The sequence below is a fragment of the Rousettus aegyptiacus genome, unplaced genomic scaffold (genome assembly GCF_014176215.1).
Source record: "Rousettus aegyptiacus isolate mRouAeg1 unplaced genomic scaffold, mRouAeg1.p scaffold_m13_p_13, whole genome shotgun sequence".
In the NCBI taxonomy this organism is placed as follows: domain Eukaryota; kingdom Metazoa; phylum Chordata; class Mammalia; order Chiroptera; family Pteropodidae; genus Rousettus; species Rousettus aegyptiacus.
In genome coordinates this window covers 63,097,682-63,121,099 of record NW_023416288.1, presented here as the reverse complement: position 1 = coordinate 63,121,099, position 23,418 = coordinate 63,097,682, and the positions used below count along the sequence as shown (strand labels likewise).

The 23,418-nt window shown below is 42.1% G+C and overlaps 1 protein-coding gene across 4 annotated transcripts; it reads left to right on the top strand.

Annotated features, from left to right (window-relative positions):
* The first annotated feature begins 315 nt into the window (after window positions 1-315).
* On the top strand, window positions 316-17,765 carry FAM71F1 (family with sequence similarity 71 member F1). Of its 4 annotated transcripts, none has more exons than XM_036230944.1 (8): window positions 316-438; window positions 4,806-5,194; window positions 6,275-6,459; window positions 7,602-7,854; window positions 11,070-11,203; window positions 13,621-13,658; window positions 16,481-16,648; window positions 17,416-17,765. In XM_036230944.1, exons 2-8 carry the CDS (start codon window positions 4,949-4,951, stop codon window positions 17,427-17,429), a joined length of 1,038 nt encoding a protein of 345 aa, XP_036086837.1. In that variant the 5' UTR covers window positions 316-438; window positions 4,806-4,948; the 3' UTR covers window positions 17,430-17,765. The 4 variants fall into 4 exon arrangements, with proteins under 4 accessions (XP_036086837.1, XP_036086838.1, XP_036086839.1 ...); XM_036230945.1 differs by lacking the exon at window positions 17,416-17,765 and adding an exon at window positions 13,892-13,993 and having other exon boundaries at window positions 16,481-16,573; XM_036230946.1 differs by lacking the exons at window positions 13,621-13,658; window positions 17,416-17,765 and adding an exon at window positions 13,892-13,993 and having other exon boundaries at window positions 16,481-16,573.
* Window positions 17,766-23,418: the final 5,653 nt, after the last annotated feature.

The window sequence follows — 23,418 nt, the reverse complement described above, 5'->3', positions numbered from 1 at the left end:
TTTGTAACTAAACTTTTGCAGTATTTGCTGTAGGTGTCAGAGGGAGTAATCCTGTGATATGGCTTCTTTGCAGAGGCTGCTGATTATCCACTGATATCCTTTATTCTTAAACAATAAATAATAGAATTCCCCAGTGCAAAGTGGGCTCTTGGCCACCCGGCTAAAAGCTACATTTCCCAGCTTTCCTTGTAACTGGGTGTGGCCAGGTGACTGAGTTCCAACCAATGGGATGTGAGCAAAAGTGATTATGCCATTTCTAGGCCATGCCCTTAAAAGGAATGACTGTGTAGTCCCCTTCCCTTTCCCCTTTCTCACTGGTCAGGATGCAAACATCATGGCAGGATCTGGAGCAGCCACCTTGGAACCCAAAGATGGAAACCACATATTGAGAATGACGGACACTCTACCAGTCTGGACTGCTAACTTTTGGACTACTATGTAAGAGAGAATCAAACTTCCATATTAAGTCAATATTTTGGTGTCTTTTGACTACCTACATTACTCTCTAAGTTTACCCAGAAGCCTGTACTTCCTTGTTATTTGGACTTGTGTTTATTTCTAATTTTATGTTTTATAGTCTTCCTTTTTAAAAATTAAACTGTTGGTTAGTGCTTTGTCTAAGTTTTCTTTTTCAAAAAACCAGCTTACAGATTTATTTATCCTAGTGTACTTAGAATTTGAAGATTACTTTTGCTACCTTCACACTTGAATGAATTTCTAGTCATTTATGGAATTATTGGGTCATATCCTTTCTTCCTCAACATTCTTTCTACATTGTTCTATTGCCTTATGCCATCTAAAACTGCTGAAAAGAAGTCTGAGGCCAGTCTCATTTTATTTTCCTTGGTAGATTGTCTGCTTCCTCTCTATCTGGATGTTTGTAGTTGGGTTACCCTAATATTTAGGAACTTCACAAGACCTATTCTGGTCTCGATGGTTTCTTTGCTCAGTTTACCTGGAATGTAGTAAATCCTGTTCATTTTGATCCAAATTGAATCTTTTTGTTCAGAAGTGGCTTTTACTTTTATATTTTTGACTACTTTTTTAATTCTACATGTTTCCTCTTCATCAGGGCCTCTAGCTATATGTTGCATCAAATGTCTTATGTATTTATTATTTTCCTTCCATTCGCCCTTCTTTGTTGTGTTCTGTGATATTCTCAAGCCTGTTATCCAGACCACTGACTCAGTTTTCTGTCACGTCAACTCTACTTCTGGTAGCTTCTAATGTGACTTTTAGATCTCTAATGGGTTTTTCTTCTATTTATTTCCTTACCTTTTCAAGTTTTCTTTTCATCTAATTTTGATACCTCAGATTTTGTTTGTTTGTTTCATAGGGTCCTAGATTGTATTTAATTTCCTTGAGAGTGAGTGTAGAGAAGATTCTTTTCAAAGACTATTCTATTTCCTGGAATCATTTTTCTCCCGATATGTATTTTCTATATGTATTTTCCTACTGACATTCTTTGGGAGAGGAGAGCAGTATCTTACATAGATCCCATGGTAGCTCCATACTAAGAAGTATTAACTATTTTAATTAAAAAACAATGCTTATCTGAATCCATCAGCCCTTTAGATGTAACTTCTATTTTTCAGAAAATATAATTCCTAGAGAAGCAAGCTAAATACCATAAAGAAGTAATCAGACAAATCTAGAAGGTAGGACATTTTGTAGGACAACTGACTTAATTGCTTCCACTAGTAAGTGTCCTAAAAAAAGGACTGCGCTAGATTAAAATAAATATAGGGAATGCGTGATTCTGATTGGATACTGATTTGAATACATAAGCTATGAGAATAATTGGAGTTAATTGGAGAAATTTTCATATGGCCTGGAAATTAAATGAGATAAGATAAGGTGTGGTGAGATAAGATGAAATGTGTCTCTACCAAAACACAAAGATAGAGAAAGTGTCGACCAAATAAAACAGGTTATTAAAAAGTTATAAAACAATTTTAGAGTATGATCTCATGTTGGTACGCACACATACACAGTTGATTGTTACAGTGATGTTTTCTGGGAGGTAGGAATATGCTGTTTATTTTTTGAGCTTGTCTGTATTTTCTAGTGTTCTACAAAGCACAGGTACTGCTTGTGATAAAGTTTTTAAAAAATCGTGACACATATTTAAATGGAACAGATTTATCATGAAGATAATAAGGAAGTTTCAGGGTCTCTTAGTCACACGGTCCTTCCGAAGGCCCTAGGAGGACAGCTAATCATTTTCTGTCATCTTTTTGAGATTTTTTTAATTTCATTTTTTAGGTTATTTTTTTGTGGTGGCGGTAAAATATACATAGTGTAAATGAACTATTTTAACCATTTTTAGGTTTGCATTTCAGAAGCATTACATACATTCACACTGTTGTACAAACATCACCACCACTCATCTCTAGGACTTTGTCACCTCTACAAACTAAAACTCCATACCCCTGAAATAATAACTGTCGATTCTCTCCTCCCTCCAGTCTTTTTATTTTTAAGAGTCTCCAACATTGTACAAGCTTTAAACACAGAACCGGGGTCCAGTCCCGACTGTCAACCAGATATTCTGGTCATCTCTGAGCAAGCTTTGAGATGATACCCGACGCTGCCAGAGTGACTTTAGCCTCAAACCAAAGGACAGTCAACATAGTTGAGGAGACTGTCACCGAAGTGCTTATCACCAACCATGCAAAAGGCGACCACTCTGGCAGCATCGACACCACTGAACACACAGGACGACGAAAGCACTGCGTCTCTCCTGGTATTGAAATCTGTAGTTATACAACTTTCCCCAGAAGCTATAAGTTTGTCATTCTTAAGGTCCTAATTTCTCATAAGTTAACCCGAATTTCTTTATTGCTTAGAATAATAGGACCATGATTTCCTGTAAAATTTGTCCAGCAGAATAGATAGGAATTTTATGTAGTCGTATCGGCTAGTTTTAAGTCTGGCTCGCTCTCTCTCATTCTTAAAAGAAGTCTAGCGATGCATAGTCCAGAACCTGTATGATAGTTTTATGATCATTAAGGAGCTGGAGCCCTTTTCTCTAGCTACACTACCATCCTTAGCATGCCACTTCAAGACCCAATTGGGCTGCTCAAGCTCCCACCATCAAGTCTGTATCCCAGCCAAAAGGAAAAAAACAAAGAGTGAAAAAGAGCATGTCCCCTTTCTATAATGATTCCTCACAAAAATTATACCTAATACTTGTATGTATTTTGCTAGAACATAGTCATATGCCCTTACCTAGCTATAAGGAAAGCCAGGAAATGTGACTTTTATTCTAGGAACTTGTGCCCAATCAGAGAGAATGGATATTGGAATAAACAACTAAGTTTCTGTCAATTGGTTTTTTAAAAGACTCAGTGTGCTAGTTTTTGAGGTTTAGTGGCGGCATTTAGGAAGGGATAGACATTTTAAAGCACCATTTATATCGCTGCTTAGCATTTTGCTTAGAACTAAAAGCTTGCTTCCTCACTATTAGTTTTCTAGAAGGGCGGGTGCTAAAGCCTTCCTCCACACGCCACAGAAGTGGGCTCAACAGGCTTATATGGAAAAAAAGAAAAAGTCATTTTCTCAATTGAAGAAGATTTTTTAAGGTCTCCATGGCCAAATATATCTAAACTATATATCTAAGCCAGTAAATTTTACCGTTAACGGGTGAGTTTTAACTGTGAAGAGCATCATATCAGGGTGTTCACTGCCATCACATTTGCACTGTGTGTTGTTTCTAGGGAGTAAACCACAGGACATGGTCTCTGACCCCACTCTTAGAGAACTTTACCCTGGAGGACATTTTCCCCCACGTGGTAAACAGAAGACAATGATAAATGTGAGTGCACAAGTTCTTTACCAGCCAGGGAGCTGTTACAGGTACTTGAGCAGGGAGCACAATAGAGATGACCAGGTGAGGGGCTGATGGAATCAGATGACCTCATGACCTCATGACCTCATGACCTTTTGGCTTTCTCCAACTTCATAATAAATAAAAATAAATCTCCAAGCTGGTACAGTGCATATATTGGTTATTAAATTGCTTTTCTCTATTGACCACACTTGACCTTGATGGTTAATACATTATTTAATAAATTCTGGAATTTCGTCCAGCTTGGAATACGATTTCTCCCTGAAATGGACTTGAATAGTGGTCATTCTGCTTGGTTCTTTGCCCGAGATGTAGCCACCTCAGGACTTTGGCTCTTTCTTTCTCTGACTCAGGAATGAGGGACACTGTCCCTCTCTGAGATGGGGAAATGGCTTGTTGATACAGCGGAGCTGCTCATCGGGGTTCTAATTCTCCCAAGCGGCATCTTCGCAAAGCCAGTTTCTGGGTACGAAACTAATTACTACTTCTGTTCTTTGCTTTGACCTCCTACGGGACATAGGCCTGCAGAAGTAACCAGCCAGCCATTGCAGAGCACAGAGAAGCCCCGCAACTCCTTCCATAACCAGAAAAGTCTACTGCAGATACACTAGGGTGTGTGTGTGTGGGGGGGGGGGGGCTACGTAGTGCAAAGTGTACGGGGGTTGGGTTTTAAATTAACAGCCCTTAAAACTCTTTGATAATGGTGGGCAGACTGCAGTAAGAGTAAGGGAGGGTTGAAAGGCAGGGAGGGTATTTTCTCTTAGCAGCGGAAGGGAAGGAGCATCCTAACAGCCTTCCTTCCTCGCTTTCTGCCTGGCTCACAAACTTCTTGGCAAGTTCTGGGGGAGCTGCGTCCTCGGGTCACTGGAAGGGCTGGAGACTGTCAGGGCAGAAATGCACCAGCAAAGCATTCTGGAGGAAAAGGGGGGCTTCCTCTGCATTTCCCTTCCCACAGGCCTGCCATGATTTTTCATGATGTCATCCATTCATCATTGTGAGCTGATTGGCGGTCCCAGACCTTGGCCAGCTGCCCAATGCCAGGAGAGCAGAGAGAGATCCCAGGACAAATGTGCAGCAGGCCCCTGAGCATGTACGGAAATGTCATCAGTTCCACATAGAAAGACTTGGCGGAAATCGAAGAAGGCAGTAAAAGTCACAAGATCCTATCCAACCTTCCCTTCCCTGAATGCCTGGGAAGAATTCAGGGGCCTCTTGCCTGTGGATGGGGAACCAAACCCTGGAGTGGGCCTGGGTGTAGAGGAGGGATTGCTCTGCCAAATGGTTCATTCCGCAGAATTCAACCTGTTTCCTGACTCAGTGGTTTTTGAAAGCAACTTTGTCCAGGTACTCTTGGGGTCACTCAGCACGGCACTCCTTGATTCTTTTGAACCTTTTCCCAAAGTGTGACCAGAAGAGCCTATCCCTGGGACTGGAGTGGAGTGAGAACTGAGGCAAGGAGAAGTCAGTGTGCCTGGAATGCAAGGCCACCCTCCTCTGACACTGACTGCAGACTCCCGGGCTGCTTCTCTAAACAGGGAGAGAGTTCAAGTGTTCTCTGCTCTGAGTGGAGGATTCGTTATTTGAATCTCTCAATTTACTTCCTCCTGCAGGCTGTCAGCCCAGAGCAGATTAACAAAGAGGCAATGAATCCAGTCGCTCTTTGAGGGTTTTGGAAAAGAAATGATGGTTGGTGAGAGAACAGGAGGTGGGCACCCAGAGAGACCTGGGCTCAGAGTCCACTGCTTTCTCGGCCGGTGGCAAGTGACCTGTGCACCCTGAATCCACTGTTGTAAAAGGGGTGGGACTGACCTGAGGATTACATGCAGACACAGGAGGCAAAGGGCTTAGTATAGCAGGTGCTCAGTGCATTTCCTTTTCCCTGCCTGGGCTCTCATTGTGGTCAGCTGGATCCCAGGATACACAGAACTTGGGAGTTGCAAGGGAGCTTGCAGCGCAGAGCAGGTGCAGGAGATGACAGGGTCCCTCAGAGAAGGGCTAAAGGACAAGTTTTTCAAAGAAAAGCCAGGGAACAGTCTGGGGAGGATTCACAGAGATGTGGTTTATAATTCGTGTGGGCAATTGCAAATAGTAAGTAGTATAAATACTATTACAGTCGTTTAACCTATACAGGTTAAAACAGTGGTTTTCACCAGCCATTATTTTGCCCTCCCAAACCAGGGGACATTTGGCAGTGTCTGGAGACATTTTTGATTGTCACAACCTGGTGGGGGGTAGGGGTGGGACGTGTGTAGTGGGTAAAGGCCAAGGACGCTGCTAAACATGCTACAGCGCATAGGACAGTCCCCTCGCCAAAAAATTATCCTGCCGGTAATGTGGATGTTGCTGAGGTTGAGAAACTTTCGGCTGAAAAATACTGGTGCTTCTGCCAAATGCTCAAGCTGTGCCCGCGGGGCTGCTTTGCAGGTCAAAAAGGGCAAGAACTGGATCGACATCTACAAAGCCTCCAACACCATGGCCCTCGGGGTGACCTCCTCCGTGCCCTGCCTGCCCCTTCCCAACATCCTCCTCATGGCCAGGGTCAAATGGCACCAGGGGCAGAGCCAGACATGGAACAGACCATCTACAGCCCCAAACATCATCCTGAAGAGGTAAGCAACACCGATGGGAACAAGGACAGGTGGGGGCGGAGGTGGGGCGGACCCAAGGCCAAGGCTGCTTTGTGACTAAACTCAAGGTGAGAGAGAGAGAGCAGAGAAGTCATCAGCAGTGATGTTGAATTTTTAAATCAACAGTAGCCCAAGACGGTGGCCACACTGGAAGCATTTAGGTGAGGTGCGGTAAAGGGAGGAATTGTGTGGACAGGACTAAGGAACCAGTCTACATGTTCACTTTCCTTCTTGCTGCACTCATTAGAAAATCCCTCTGCCTCCGACGCAGGGGCAAGAAAGCAATGATATCTGGCAGATAGAGCACTAGTTGGGAGCTGAGGTTCTAGTCCTTGGTATGCAACTAACTAGGCTCAAGTAATGTTTAGCTACTTGCTGCATCTCAGCTTCCCTACCAGTAAAATGAATAGAACTAAGTATCACTTAGAACTGTAACATAGTGACATCATGCTTGTTCAGGATGGAAACAGTCCCTTTTGACATTTGAGCCTCTTTAAGTTATCTGTAGGGTATTCAAGAGTTTTTAGATATTCCCAGAAGTCCAAGGAAACCCTTCATTTCTCCATGTTGCCTCAATGATAAACCTCTCCACTGTGTTCTGGTGTACCCACGGCAAGGACGGCCCAGCCCCAGCTGACTACTATGTGGCCCAAAGCCAGCTCCCTGAACCTTAGCTCCTTTGGGAAGAATAATTGAGGCAATAGGGTCAATGAATGGACAAGCGGGACAGTGGGGCCAACTCTGTGGCAGAGAAGAATAGCTCTCCTTGTGCCATCAAGAAGGAAATTAAAAACCCTATGACCCCAGCTCCCTAACTCTAGGCTGCCTCTCTCAAGCAAGATCATGGGACACCATCATGAAAATCATGGCAGGATGGGTGGAGGTTAAAATGCGGACTCCGGGACACAGCCCAGACTTACTGAATCTGAGTTTTAGGGGGTATCTTTAGGTGTATGCATTTTAACCGAGCTCTCCAGGTGATTCTGATCTCCCACTCTGCTAAGCATTCTCTCTCCATCTCCCCAAAGCCTCAGTCCTGAAGGAAACACTCCTCGTTTTAATGAAGATAGGGTTGGATGAGAAGCAATGGGGTTGTCGGTGTGTGTCTTCCCTTGTGCCTCCAGGATTCTCCCATTGAAGTTCGTGGAGCTCCAGGTCTATGACCGTCTTCAACGCATCTTGCGGTTGAGAACGGTCACTGAGAAGATCTACTATCTAAGGCTCCACCCTGACCATCCTGAGACTGTCTTCCACTTCTGGATCCGACTAGTTCAAATTCTGCAGAAGGGCCTGTCAATCACCACCAAAGACCCTCGGATTCTAGTCACTCACTGTCTGGTACCCAAGAACACCTGCAGCCCCTCTGGAGACTCTAAGGTAAGTTGGCACCATTGCTGCCAACAGACAAAGTAAAAGCTGAGCTGTAGGGCTTAGGTGAGCTGGTACATGAGCACCCCGTGAAGGCAATCCCTGCCTTAGGCCTTTTCTGATCAGCTTTGTTGAGGTATAACTTACAATTCACTCTCTGTGTACAGTTCAACACTTTCAGCAAATGCATGGACTTATGCTACCATCACCACAATCTAGCTTTAGAACATTTCCATCACCCTAAAAAATTCCCTGGTGCCCATTTGCAGTCATTTTCTGTTCTTCCTTCTTGCCCTAGGCAGCCATTGATCTGTTTTCAGTTTCTGTAAGTTCATATTAGACATTTTATATAAATGGAATTGTACAATATATATAGTTTTTTATGTCTGGCTTCTTTCACTTGGCCTATTGTTTTTTGGGTTCATCCATGTCGAAGCATGGGGCCAACTCTGTGGCAGAGTCACAGACTATCAATAATTCATTTCTTTTAATTGATGAACAGTATTCCATTGTATAGATATGCTCCATTTTGTTTATCCAGTTGATGGACATTTGGATGGTTTCCAGTTTTTTGGCTTTTTTGAATAATGTTGCCATGAACACTTGTGTACATAAAAGTTTTTGTGTAGACACATGTTTTTATTTGTCTTGGGGAGAGTCCAAGGAATAAAATTGCTATTGGTCACATGGTAAGTTTATGTTTAACTTTAAAAATTGTTGTTTTCCAAAGTGACTGCGCCATTTTATATTTCCATCAGCAATGCATGAATGTTCCAGTTTCTCCACGTCCTCACCAACACCGGCATTGTCTATCTTTTAGATTAAAGACATTCTAGTGGCTGTGTAGTGGTTTTAATTTGAATTTCTTGGATGGCTAATGATGTTGAGAAACTTTTTATGGGCTTATTAGTCACTTATATATCTTCTTTGGTTAAATGTCTATTTAAATCTTCTGCCTATTTTTAAGTTGGGTTTTGTCTTTTTATTGAGATGTAAAAGTTTTTGTATATTCTGGATTCAAGTCCCTTATCAGATACATGATTTGCAAGTATTTTCTTCTAGTCTGTGAATTGTATTTTCATTTTCTTAATGATGTCTTTTGAGGATCAAATGATTTTTAATTTTGATGAAGTGTAACATCAATTTTTTCTTTTACTGATCAGGCTTTTGGTGTTATATGTAAGAACTCTTTGTTCAACTCAAAGTCACAAAGGTTTTATCCCATGTTTTCTTCTAGAGTTTTTATAGATTTAGCTCTTCCATTTAGGTCTATAATACATTTTGAGTTAATATTTGTGTATGGTGTGAGATAAGGGTCTAAATCTTTTTTTTTTTTTTTTTTCAAATAGATATCCAATTGTCCTGGCACCATTTATTGGAAAAAAAAAAAAACTATCTTTTTTCTCATTGAATTGTCTTGAACACCTTTGTCAAAAATTAATTGACCATAAATGTAAGGATTTATTTCTGGATTCAAAATTCTGTTCCATTCTATTTGCCAATTCTTGTACCAATACCACAATGTTTTGATTAACATAGGTTTATAGTAAGTTTTGAAATTGGGTGATGCAGATCTTCCAATTTTGTCCTTTTTCAAATTATTTGGCTATTCTACATTCTTTGCATTTTCATATAAATTTTAGGGTCGGCTAGTCAATTTCTATAAAATAGCCTGCTGGAATGTTGATAAGGACCTGTTGGATTTGTACATCAATCTGGGGAGAATTCCCATCTTGATAATAATGAGTCTTCCAGTACATGAATATGGAATGTCTTTCCATTCATTTCAATCTTCTTTCATTTCTGTTAGCAATATTTTTGTCACTTTCTGTGTACCAGTTCTTCACTTCTTTTGTTAAATTTATTCCTAAGTATTTTATTGCTGTTAATACTGTTGTGGATAGAATTATGTTTTCTTAATTTTATGTTTGCATCATTCATTGATTGTTCAAAAGAATCAGCTACAACCTTCAGTACAATGTTTAAGAGAAGTGACAAAAGCAGACATCTTGTCTTATTCCCAATCTTAGGGGGGAAACTTTGTCTTTCATTAAGTATGATGTTAACTGTGGAATTTTCATCAGGTTGAGGAAGTTCCCTTCTATTCCTTGTTTGAGAGTTTTTATCATGAATGGGTATTGGATTTTGTCAAATGTTTTTTTTTTTCTGAATTTATTGAGATGATCATGTGGTTCTTTATGCTATTGATATAATGTATTACATTAATTGATTTTTAGATGTTAAATCAATCTTGTGTTCCTGTAATAAATTTCACTTGGTTATGGTGTGCATTTATAAACCCTTTTACATGTTACAAGATTTGGTTTTCCAGCATTTTATTAAGGATTTTGCATCCATGTTCATTAGAAATATTGGTCTGTAGTTTTCTTGTGATATTCTAGCTTTGGTATTAGGGTAATACTAGCCTTGTTGAATGATTTGGGAAGTGTTCCCCCCTGCTTTATTTTCTGAGTTTGTGAAGAATTGGTATAACTACTTCTTTAAATATTTAATAGAATTCACCAGAGAAGCTACCTGGGCCATTTTGCCCTGGGCCTTAGGGTGTGCCATAAGACTGCTGAGCTACAACATAAACTCCAAGAAAGCAGGAATTCTTAATCTATCTTCTTCACTGCTACATCCCCAGTGCCTGGCACATAGTTTACATTCAATAAATATTAAATAAATGATTGGCTAAATGAATATGAGCAGCCTGCAAAGCTGAAACACTTTGGAGCTATCATAGACGATAGGGAAAAAAGCAATTTTACCTAAGTGTAAAAGGCAGTTTAACATAGGATTTTTCTTAGATAAATTAACTTTTAAAACATTATTCTATTTTTTAAACATTTATATTTATTCTACAATAAATATTTGATGCCCCTACATTTAAATATATAACCAAGTAGCGTAAGGTTTATTAAGGTTTATATGAATAAGCTATTCAATAACATTAAAATATGTTAATAAGAATAGGTTGTCTACTAAATTATGTCTAAAGTAGTCAATGACAATGTTATCCTTAGGGCACCAAAAGATATTTATAACAATACAGGGGACACAAACAAACAGATATGGCCTTAGCATTGCCTCTCTGAGCAGCCGACATGGCTGCCCAGTGGAGCAGTTTGAGTTTTAACACTTTAAGGTCTGGACCATGATATTAGGAAAATGCAGAGACCCTAGATCTTAACCAGCTGGCTTTGCTTGTTTTCTCCATCTAGTTTGTACAGAAGAAACTCCAAGCCTCCCAGCCGAGCGAGAGCCTCATGCAGCTGATGGCCAAGGGGGAGAGTGAGGCCCTCTCTCAGATTTTTGCCGATTTGCACCAGCACAACCAGTTCAGTTATAAGTTCAGGTATATGACTTGAATCAGGCCAGCCTGACATTCCTTCCTTTCTGTGGTCCAGATGGTCTGGGCCGTGAGATCAAAAAACCAAGTACCTTGGTTAACGAGCTCAGGGAGGGGTATGAAATACTGCCACTCAGTATCGGGGTTCACCCTTGATTTAGGGCAACCTTTTCTGGTTCTCTTTGCCTTATTCTCCTTTTCCAATAATGGGCTTGACTCTAGAGGAGACATTTTGTAAAAGATGAAAAGTAACAGGTAGAAAAGTAAAACCTAGTTTCTAATCCAGTTCCTAGTCCTACCAGAAGTGACCAAAACATTGTTTAAAACATTGTCTACTCACTAGGTTCCTTCACCTACTCACCTGGCCTCTGCTTGAACTTTATGGAGTGTCTGTGATAATTTTCTCAATGAATAGTCTATTCTGGAATGCTCCATCGTACAGGCCTATCTTCAGGCCTGAGGAAATGTTTTTATGCATATAAACTCTGACTTAGGATTTGAGGCTTAAAACTGGTTGGTCTAAGGGAGACAGGAGTTGAAAGTACTTAGACCTCTGGGCACCACAATCAGAGAGCAAAGATTAAGTGGTACCCAGGGTCCTAGTGAACTCGATTTGTGGTTTAAAAGAAAAGGAAGAAGAGAAATAAGTTAATGAACATCACTAGAACTGAAAAATGAGGTGTCAGAGAGATTTTTGTCACAACAGGGACCAGCAGCTCAGAGACAATATAACAAAAAGAAAGGTGTCTCTCTGAATAAACTTATCGCCAGTAGAGTCAAAGGAGGCAGTCTCTCACAGTGGGTAAGCATTCACGCAGGACTGGGCCCAAGTCACTGCTTCAACTCTGAGCCCATGGGCACACTGGTTAGCTCTTCTGGGCCTCAGTTTTCAGATATGTACAATGGAAATTATGATAGTTCCAACCTTACCCAGTTATTTTCAGGACTAAATGAGCTCAAATGCATGAAGTGCTTGATATGCCCTTCAGCATATTTTGAGGCAGATATAAGTCAACTCTCAATGAGTATTAACTCGTATTTTAAGTCTACCTTGGGCCGGAAGTACAAAAGTATTGACACAAGAAAAAACCTTGTTAGTTGCCTGCTGTTAAAGAATTTATATGGGGGTTGTCACCCTGCATATCTGTAATTAAGAAATTACTGGGTAAACTGTCATATTGCTGAGTTGGAAGAGTGCTAGACTCTAATAGAGCAGGATATGTTGAAGCAACTTTTTGTTTCAAAATGTTAAAATATTTAAGTTTTTAAAATTACTATTTGAAGAACAGCGTCTGTTTATGTTCATTGGCCACGACTCAGTCACATGACCACACTCAGCTACAAGGGAGGCTGGGGAAAGCATTCTCTATTGTGCAAAGCCATGATGCTGGATGTAGAAATAGATGTTTCTATTTATAGGAGAAGGGATAAAGGGATACTGAGGGCCTATGGCAATCTCTGGCGCTGACAGCTTTTAATATTTCCAGAAGGTCAAAGGAGACTAAAATCCGAAGGAGACCTAGGCACTAGCCAGATAAAGGGTATAGAAAATTGTGCAAATTAAGGGAACAAATAAATGTAAGACTGAGGCTTCGCCTTGTGGAATAAGCATGGTGGGTTTAGAGAAAAAGAAGGAAGTGAGGTGGTGGTAAAAGGCCGTAAATTGAAATGGGCAGGGATGGAGCCAGTCAGGGCCTGGGAAGCCATGCAAATGAATTTAGACCTTAGCGGAGCCTTATCACCTTTCAAACTGGGAAGCGATGCGATCCAATTTACATGTTGAAAAGGTCATGCTGGCTGTCGCATTGACAGTTGATTTGAAGAGGGGGAGAGTAGGTGTGGTGAGACTAGCCAGGAAGCCAAGGCAACCTAGTCTGTCTGTCCTGTACAAAGCAGATCAGAGAGATGTAAGAAACAGAAAAAAAAAAAAAAATTTTTGCTTTGCTGTTATCTCAGTAATTGCTTTGTAGAGACATTTAGTTTCTTCTCTTCGATTACCCAGAATGAAGCCCTAAGTGCTGACTTTTCTCTTCATCCAGGCAGGCTCTGGTTGCAATTACATCAGTTTTTGCACATTGGCAACAATGTGCAACTTACAGCAAATAAAATAAATGGCTGAGACTTAGGACCAAACAGATGGAGTCTTACGCAGTCCTCCTCAGCAAAATCAGCAACTTGGGTTCTGCTCCTCACCCTCCTCCCCAGCCCTCCTCCCCCTCCCCTATTTTTCCTTCTGGAACTTTAATATGTGTCACACCCACCCAATATAGCCACAGCTGGCCTCTTTCGGATTTATATCTGTCTCTAAAGCTTTTGCGTCAGGAAAAATATAACTAGAAACAAGATTTAAAATGAGAATTTCACGCTCTATTTTTTTCCTTTTGACCTTCATTTCCTTGATTCTGAAATGGCTGGAGTTCCAGGAGCAGCAAAAAGACAGAGACGAAAAAGAACATCTCAGGTAAAGGAGGGCGCAGGTCACCTGTGTCTCCAAGAACTTTCTGCGCTGCAGATGTGGGAATAAAACCCCCTCCAGCTCTCCATTCCAGCTTTACTAGAGCTGTCACGATGTCATTTCATAGCTTAGTTTGAGTTCTTCTAGGCTCTTTGGCACCCATAGTCAATTTGGCACCAAATCCTATCAATTTTTTTTGAAATGTTTCTTATATCTTTACTTCATTTCTGCCCCCACAGATCCTACCCTAGTCCACCTTATCACATCTTGCCTGGACTACTGCAGCAATCTTCTAATTCATTCATTCATTTGCTCATTCAGAAACATGCACTGAGCACTTGGTAAGTGCCAAACACTGTTGAAGGCTTTGGAGTCCCGATGAAGAAAGACACATACCCGCTTCAAGGGGTTTATAACTTAATGGAATCAGATAGCTACATCCTCAAATCATATAACCTCTACTTCCAGGCCGCATTCAAAACCCCATGCCTGGGGTGACTTAGGGGCACAAAGATGGGGGTGCTTCACTCTTCCCAGGAAGCTGTCTTGGAGGGCTGGATCATAGAGGGTGAAGACAAGTAGGCTGGTTGAAGAGGATGAGGCAGGGTATTCTGGGAAGAGACAGAGTCTGTGTGATAGAACATGACACATTCTGAAAACAGCAGCCAGTTCTCTGTTTTTTTTCTAGTTCTAGTTTACCCCAAATCCACCCGTTTTGGCATGCATGACTCTACATTAACTTCCCCTCCCTTATCCATCATGCCTGATTACTTTTTCCTCCTCAAAAAGAGGCCTCTGCCTCATCTCCTCCTCAAGCCCAAATCTTCTGCCCTAGTCACACCTTAGCCATCCTTCCTCCATGACTTATTCCCCCTCCGCACCCTCCCCATGATGCTGCACTCTAAATCCTACTGATAATTCCATGTACTCAAATACCTTCCTGCCCAGATGAATCTCTCCTCGGTCATAACCTCTCTTACATTATTCTCTAATTGTTTCATAGGTTTTAATCTTGTTTCTTTAACCAGTACTATTTTTTTTTTATGACAATTATCCACAGTGACAAGCACCAGGCTGGGGACACAATAGGAGCTCAGTAAATATCTGTGCACCATGCCACTAATAAATTATTCCTCCAAATTGGCTCAGGAGGCAGCCAGAACATCACGTTATATTTAGAAATTTAAAGGCGTGTGTAGATCCCAGGGGAGCTCTGCCAACCTTCGTCCAAACCAGAGATTGCAAACTCAAACATCTGCAAGTAGTATAAATGAATAAAGAGTCCAAGTATCATGGATATAAGAGATGGTTGGCTTTTCTCTCAACTCTATTATAAGTTAAGCAAACAAACAAACAAACAGCTGGGCTGATACTTGGTTTCAGCATTGAAGAGACAATAGGGAGTGGTGGGGACAGTGGCAATGAGACAGTGACATTTCAATTAAGACTTCAATTGATTGTTTCCATACTCTACTCGATACTCTACTTTTTCGAGAGAAGCCAAAATTTGGTATTTTTATGCTGTATATCTCCCATCCATAAAAAATTAAAGCATTTAGTGGACAAACATAACATATTTATCTACACGTAGGCCAAATTCAGCCTGAAGGCTGAAAGTTCATGGTCCCCGTTCTAAATGGTGAGTGGAGCTGATGCTGGCCCACGCTTTTTCCAAGTCTATGAAAGCTTTCTCATGTTGTACGACTGAAATATGATGGTGATTCAGTTCTGTTTTTACACATACATTCAATCACATGTGCGTGCACATGCACACAATCACACACACACGCACACACACACCATACCCCATGGGGTTAGGGTTGAGGAATACAGAAGTAGAGAATGTTTCAAACTTATATCTGAGACTTGAGAGAACAGCTAGAATTTCAGAGGCCCAGGATATCTGGTATCACAAGAACTACCACTCACTCCCAAGATGTCCCTTGGCTGATTTCAATTTATCATCCTGGAATGTCCTCAGGATGCTTGCTTCCTTTCCTTAGAGCTGAAGAAACACCTCTTTTCTCTTTGGGCTAAGTAGTGTACCCTTCCAATTTGGAAGGACGGTCACACCCTAGCCTCTTAGAACTTTTGGATGAAAATAGAGAGAGCGAGCTACATTTGGGAAAACCAGCATCCCCAAAGCTCACCTGTGTGGCTAAACCTTTCAACTGCCTGTCAGCAGGTGGTGTGGCCTATGGCAGTACTTCCCAAACTTGAATGTACATGCAGACAATCCCCTGAGGGTCATGTTAAAATATAGATTCTGATTTAGTGGATCTGAGTGGACCTAAAACTGTGCGTTTCTAACATGCTCCCTGGTGATGCCAAAGCTGCTGGGCTGTGAGCCACACTGAGTAGCTGAAGCCAAGTGGATCAAGAGCAGGCTCTGGCGTAAGGCCATCTGGGTTCAAGGCCATTGCTAGTTTAGCTAGCTGAATCCGTTGGGGGAAATTCACTCAGTTAACCTCGCCAAGTCACGTTGGTTCCCTCCTTTTATTGGCACTGCCTTGTTCACACAATGTAGTGATAAAAACATGAGCTCTGGACCCGGGCTGCCTGGCTTTGAATCTTATCTCTGCCTTCTCATTCTGTGACCATGGGTAAGTTACTTAACCTCGCTGGGTCTCAGATTCCTCATCTGTAACATGGGGACTATGGCAATGCTGACCTCTTGGGATCATTGTGAGGATTAAACGAGCATTAATGCACATAATTGTTTGGAGCAGTGCGTGGCCCATAATAAGCATCCCACAGATGTTGACCGTAATCCGTGAGCATGCTCCGCGAATTCAAGTATAAACAAATGTATTCCCTTTTTGTCCTAGAAAAAGATACTCCCAGAGAAGACGGCATCCCATGCACCCGCGACCTCAGTTGGAGGAATTCCTTCACCTACGGAGAGTGGGAAAGAGAGAACCCCTCTGGGCCGCAGCCCCTCTCGCTCCTCAGCACTCTGGCAGCCTCCACAGGGCTGCAGCTGGCCCCACTCGTAGGTACAGTCACGGGATTGGTCTGGCCACCTCCATGGGACAGGCCTGGAGTTCGACATCAGGCCTGGATTTAGATCCTGCGATCCTGAGGGTGCTCCCAGAAGCTATGGGGTGGGAGTGGGGGGGAGTGCCAGCCACATACCCCCCTCAGCCCTCTGTTTACCTGCCCTGTCTTCTCTGCCTCCAATTGAGCTGAGGGAAACCCTAAGCGCGGCACCTCAGGAGTCCCCAGAGGTCCCTAGGTGTTCCTGCAAAGTGGCTCTGAAGGGAATGGAGATCAGATTGACACTGTGTCACTAGAGCTGCTTTCTCCCTGCTGGGTGACGTCATGAGGGCTGCCTCTGCAGTTTCCGTGGACTCTTGCTTTGAGGTGGTGGGGAGCTGGCTCTCTCTTTACCTTTCCAGACCTTTTGAAGAGCCCCAACTCTCTGCTGCAGAGAGTAAGAGGGAGCTAGGCTAGGAGAGGGGGATGGGCCAAGCCCTTATTTCTCCAAGCTCCAAGGCTCACACATCTATCCATGTATTCATTTAACAAACATTCGTTAACTACTACTTGTGTGCCTATCTGGCCAGAGATAGGTCCCTAAAGAAGGTAGAGTGGTTTATGTTTTCTGAAGTGAAATATTATTAATAAACCACCAACTCTTATAAAATATCTGTTATTAGTAGTTGACAATTTAAAAAATTAACAGTAGGTGTCTATGTGCCCACAGAAGAGCTTTGTAGACAAGTTATATCTTATTGAATATTTTCATCTCCTACGCTAACAGGAAATTCTATTTGAGCCACCCTTTCACACTGGGGAGAATCTAAGCAGCCCTCACGAATACTACCCTTCGACATTAAGCTTTCTGAGGGGCCATCTGGATGAAGGAAGGGGAAAGCCACAACTAAGGAAACACTAGAATCATCGCATGCCGATAGCATAGCTTTCCTTGGAGCACCATTCGGGAGCATGGCTTCTGGATGAGAAGCATCCTTCCAGCGTTATTCCAGCACGTAACTTCATGATCTCACCGCCACACATCATCACAGCTCCCCTTCATTCCACTGCTGGGCAGGCACAAGAAGATATGCTCGCAGAGGGGACAGGACCGAGACATGGAGAGAAGGAAAGAAAGGGAAGCAGGACCAGAGCAGAGGTGGAAGAGAACAAAATGGAGTTGAAGAGGAAGTTGGAGAAGAAGGGAGCTACAGAGAAGTGGTAAGAAAAGGAAACAGAAGAGATTTGGGAGAGAAGCTGAACAGGATTAGAGAAGAACTACACCTCTGAGAGATGCCTCACCCAGCTTCTATTTATCTAATTTAAAACTTGAAAGTAAGGCTATATACAAAAAAAAAAAAAAAAATGTGTTTTCTTCTCTGCTCAGACTACTCTGGATGAGTAGGAGGGGCCAGAAATGAATTCCAGCCAAGGGCCTCTCTATAAATTTCCCTTTTTGCCAATATTTATTTTTGTTAGTCCCTCTTTTCTGATTCAACTTTTGGCCTTTAAGTTCCTTAGCCCATTCCCTAACTTGGACTCGCTAGCCTGGCCTTGTTGTTCCAAATGGAGGTTTGGGTTTGAGGCTACAGAAAGGTTCCTTGCAGGAGGTGATCAGACCAGGTGTGTGTGAGAGGGGATATTTCTCTTTTGTGTTCAAACTTTCTAAGTTCGCTAATGTCTCAGCCCAACAAACACTGGCTCAATTTCTTTTGCATATGACAGCCCTTAAAATGTCAACACACCTTGTTAGAGCTTTTTAAATTATCAATTCCGAAGACAGGGGAGACAGGCTCAAAGCACAGGTAAAATCAGAGGTTTGCAAATTATAGATCAAGAGAGTCACCAAGGAGTGTCTTTCAGATGGCCCATGGACCGGCCTCTTTGTTGAAAATGTGCAATATTTCACATTCAATAAAAACCAGACTGTGAGTATTTCAGAAGGGCTGCCCAATCTTTGATTGGAAAGTGTTTTCAGATGTCTCGTTTTGATTTAAGGTTTCCTAAGAGGTTTTTTTTCTTCAGTGAAAATTTTCAGACTGAAATTGTTGGAGGGATAAAAAGTAAGCTCCTAGGTCACTGTTATGCCTTCCAAGGATGAATTAGGTCCTAATTCTTGGCGATTTTAAATCTACATAGATGATCCTTTCTGTACCCTGGTCACTGTTCCTTGATCTGCTGCCCAATGGTCTCATCCCCAACCCTCCTCAGCCACTGACTTCCTGATCTTACCCTAGAGTTTGTCATTAATAACTGTACCCCACCTCGTTATTTCTATTCTCCAGCTATACCACCTCCTGTCTTTCCCCCTGAGTCCAATAACCCTCCCCCCTGCTCCCCGCCGCCAGTCCTACAATACATTACGCCTCCTGGGTTTTCACTGTCCCTCAGTCTCCTCACGTCCTCATTTCCTTCCCCTCCAGCCTAGATTCCTTGATGAATCATCATTATTATTATCACTCCCTTGCATGCACTCAACACCTTTAAAAAAAAAATAAAAGTCAACATCAAAATTCTGTAAACTGGACCCAGTTCCAATCACATTAATACTATGTGTAGTCCCTTCCTCAAATATATACCCGAGTGTAGCCACTCATGAAAGTTTACATGCATCTCTCCATTCTTAAGTATCCCCCACCCTCAACAGCACGCCAACACTTTTGTTTCTAACCTCATTCTATTCCCTTGTCTAAGTCCAGCTCTCCACCAACCCTATGCCTGTACCTCGCCGCTAAGCTTTCTCCTAGAGAAAACAATGTGATATACTAACCAGTCTCACTTCAAAGTCATAATCACAAGCCTCAAGAGGTTCCTTAATGTACCGGGGGTTCATCCTGTGTTTCCTTCATCCATTGTCTCTGCCGAATGGCCATTTCACATCTTCTCTCACCTCAACCCCACAGTGCTCCCCGATGACCCGGTTTCCCATCTCACTGAGAACATAGTAACAACTGAAAGAGAACATTTACCCAGAACCAGACCCATAGATTTAGCTTCTCTCCTTATTACTACAGAAGAACTGTCTCCGCTGTAAGCAAAGTCCAACTCTTTTCCTCTTGTACTAGATCTCGTACCATCTCATCTACTCAAGGACATTGTTCCAGCAACTCTCCTTTCTTTGCCCTTCATCTTCAATTTTGTCCTCATTCCTAGAATCTTCACACCGGCAACAAACAAGCTGTTATTTCTTCTAAACACATTGTTATTTCTTCCATCTAAAACCAGAACAAAATCAAATGAAACCTCTCTGGGTCCTTCTGCTCCCTCTGCTCCATTTTCTCCACCCCTTTATAGTAAATTCTTTGAAAGGGTTTCCAAATTCTTGCTTCCCATTCTATTTTGAACTCCTCCAGTAGGTTTTTGCACCCATTACCCCAGCAAACCTGATCCCACAGTGCTAAAGCTGATGGCCAACATTTCACTGTTAGCAGCATGTGACATGTGATTACCCGCTTCTCCTTGAAACCCTTTCTTCACTTGGAGTCTGGGACACTACACTCTCCTGGTTTTCCTCCTTCTTCACTGGCTTTTCTTCTGAGTTTCCTTTGCTGATTCATTCTCAGCGACACCCCCTGCCCCCACCACCACCATCTCTGAACATCAAAAATGTCCAAGACTCAGTCCTTGGATCTCTTCTAATCAACCCCATGGCTTTCACGCCACATAAATACCAATTAGTTCCAAATTTTTATCTCTCTTCCAGACCTCTGTGAACTCCAGAGATACATATCCAACTGCTTACTTGACATCTCCATTTGAATGTCTACTAGGCATCTCAACATATCTAAAACTAATCTCTCAATATTATCCCTCAAAACTTTCTCCCCCTAATATCTTCTTCATCCTGGTTTTCTAGTAGCTTAAAACCTTGGAGTTATCCTTGATTCCTCTTGTTTTCTTCACCCCATTTCCAACCCACTAGGAAATTCTTTTAAATTACTTTCAAAATATATTTAGAATCTGACTCTTCTCACTATTTCCATGACTACCACTCTGGACCAAGCCATCTTAATCACCACCTGGATTGTTGCAAAAGCCTCCTAAGTGGACTCCTTCTTCTAGCCTCAATCTCCTCAGCCTAATGTGACCCTTTTAAAATCTTAGATCATGTCATTTCTCTTTTCAGAACCTTTCAATGGCTTCCCATCTGTATTAGGGTAATGCTAGCTCTGTAACAGATAAACCCCAATATATCAGCGGCATAAAATAGCCAACAGAAGTTCATTTGTCACTCACAAAGTCTGAAAAGGGCATTTTTGTTCAGTGAGTCGTTCTTAACAAGAACCTTGGTTCTTTCCATCTTCTGACTCTGCCATCTGTGCTACGATGTCCACAGAACAAGAAAGAGCCTGAAGAATCACACGTGGCAGATTTGTATGGCCAGTGTTGGAAGTAGCAGATATCATTTCCTCCTCTCTTCCTTTGGCCAGAGCTCAGTCGCATGGCCACACTTCAAGGGCGGTTGGGAAATGTAGTTCTACTGTATTCACAGGATGAAGAGGACACGGTTTGGTAAATAGCCAGTCTCTTCCATGCCATCTCATTCATAGCCCAGGTCTTTACGATACCCTGAGGGCCCTGTACGGCGCCCCTTCCCACCATTCTCCCGACCCTGATACTTCTCTGATTTTGTGTCCTCTCCTCTCCTCAGTTCCTACACACCAGTCACACTAGCGCCCTGCTGTTCCTCAAATACTCCCAGCAGGCTTCAGCTTAGGGCCCTTGCCTTTGTGGTTCCCTCTTCCTGGAACGTTCTTCACCACCTTCAGATGTTCACTCACATGTCACTTTCTTCACGATCCTTCCCTGGGCACCCTTTCTAAGACTGCAAAACTACTCCAGAAAGTCCCAACACTCACTCTTCTCCTTCCTGCTTTATTTTAGTCCTAAACACGTATTACCACCTCTCTTCCTACGTATTTCGCTTTTTAAAATCTTTTTTATTAACTACATACCAGAATGTAAGCACCATTGTGTTTACTGATGTATCCCCACTGCCTAGAGCAGCATCTGGCTCACAGGAAACAATATACTCATTTGTGGAATGGATGTTTAGTAACACTATGTGAGCAGAGTTGGAATGCTTGAAGAATATCAGTCTTTCAAGGTTGATATCGTTATACCTGCCATAAACAGTCCTCCAATGCTCTCAGAGGCAGAATCCAGGGCTAGGTGACCTTGGGTACATTCGAGGTGACATTTATTATGAGTGTCACCAACCCAATTCCTTTTCTTCTTCCACCTACCTTCTAACTCTGGTGTCCCCAGGTGGCCTACTCTGCATGTCTCTCCTCAAAAATCACTTTTGTTCTCATGGCTCCATCAGCTGGCTCCTGGCCAATGGGCCTTTTAAGTATCTCCTCCAGGTTATTTGTTCTTTCTTTTAGATATTCTACTATCACCTTATACTTACCATGTCTTAAAGTTAACTCATTATTTCCCTCATCTTCCCCTCATCTTGCTAATTCTCCCAGTTTTCATGATTAAAACCTTAAATTTTTGAGTACTCTTTTATTTTTTCATTCAGTCACTAAGTCCAGAGCTTGTTATTTCCATTAAAAATTTTTTTCTCATGTATAAGTGAGTGTTCCTCTCCATTTCCCTTGCTCCGCCTAGGCCAGGCCCTATCCACATGGAATATCAGGGTTGGAGGACCCCATCTCTGGCACAGTCTCACTACCTTACCCAGCTCCTCTACGACATTGCCAAGATGGGTGGCTCTCCCACTAGGCTGCAGTTTCTTGAGGGCAAGAGACTATGTCCTATTCATTGTGGGTTCATTAGCACCTACAGTGCCTGACTTCAAGGAAGCATTTTTAAAATAGTTTTTAAAATACCTCCCGATGCAGCCTGTTTTATAATGAATCCACAAAAGAACCACTATCAATCTCGTTTCACCTCCTCTGTAGACACAAGCTTAGAAACCTTCAGAGGAAAACCCACAATTCCCATGGCCTTCAGCTAAGGCTCCTCAGATTGTTAAGACCTTCCATTACCTATAAAATTTACCATCTATGCTTTCCCTTCACTGCCTTCCTCTACCCCCCCCTTTTTTTTAACTCCCTCATTGAATACCTGACCTGAAAATTTACCTTGCACACTGTCCCCTACTTGCCCCTGCTCCTCTTATTACTCTTGCCCTACACTTCATATAAGACTGCCTCAGTCTAGCCTGAGTCATACTTTCTTAGGAAGCCCTCTCTGGCTACCACCAAGGATCACTGTCACTCTTTGGTTTGCATTCCAGAAACATTAGTTGTCAACCTCTCATTTCAGTGCTTAAAAGTAACAACTAAATTTTTAACTCTTTCAGGAGCATACTACTTGTCTCAACTGGATTTTAAAGTACAGAGGTTTTATGTGCTAAGAACACAGTAGGTTTATATTCCATCTGTGTTGCAAACATAGTAGCCCTCATTTAATATGTTTTAATTTCATAACATGAAGAAAAATAAGTAAATAATTTACTGTGTTCCTCTTAAATCAGGGACATGTGTCTGTTCTATTAACATTATTTAAGCATTTATTTTGAACTGGGTGGTAAGCTCAGAGCTGTAGATACAAAAATGAATAAGGCAAGTCTCTACCCCAGAGACTAGACTGGAGGAGGATATATGAATAAGCAGCATTTTGTACCAAAATTTGGCAAACAAATTGTACTGAAGATACAAACTGCTACAAAGGCAAATAAGGGAGGAATATTATGCCTAATGGGGTCAGGAAAAGCTTCTAGAGCTAACATCTGAACCGGGATGTCTATGAACTGGAACTTTTATTGGCATTCACAAGG

Coding starts and splice junctions, on each gene's coding strand:
- FAM71F1 (XM_036230944.1), top strand. CDS start 4,949: ATGTCATCAGTTCCACATAGAAAGACTTGGCGGAAATCGAAGAAGGCA. Junction 6,460..7,601: donor CCAAACATCATCCTGAAGAG/GTAAGCAACACC, acceptor TTGTGCCTCCAG/GATTCTCCCATTGAAGTTCG. Junction 11,204..13,620: donor CAGTTCAGTTATAAGTTCAG/GTATATGACTTG, acceptor CTGGAGTTCCAG/GAGCAGCAAAAAGACAGAGA.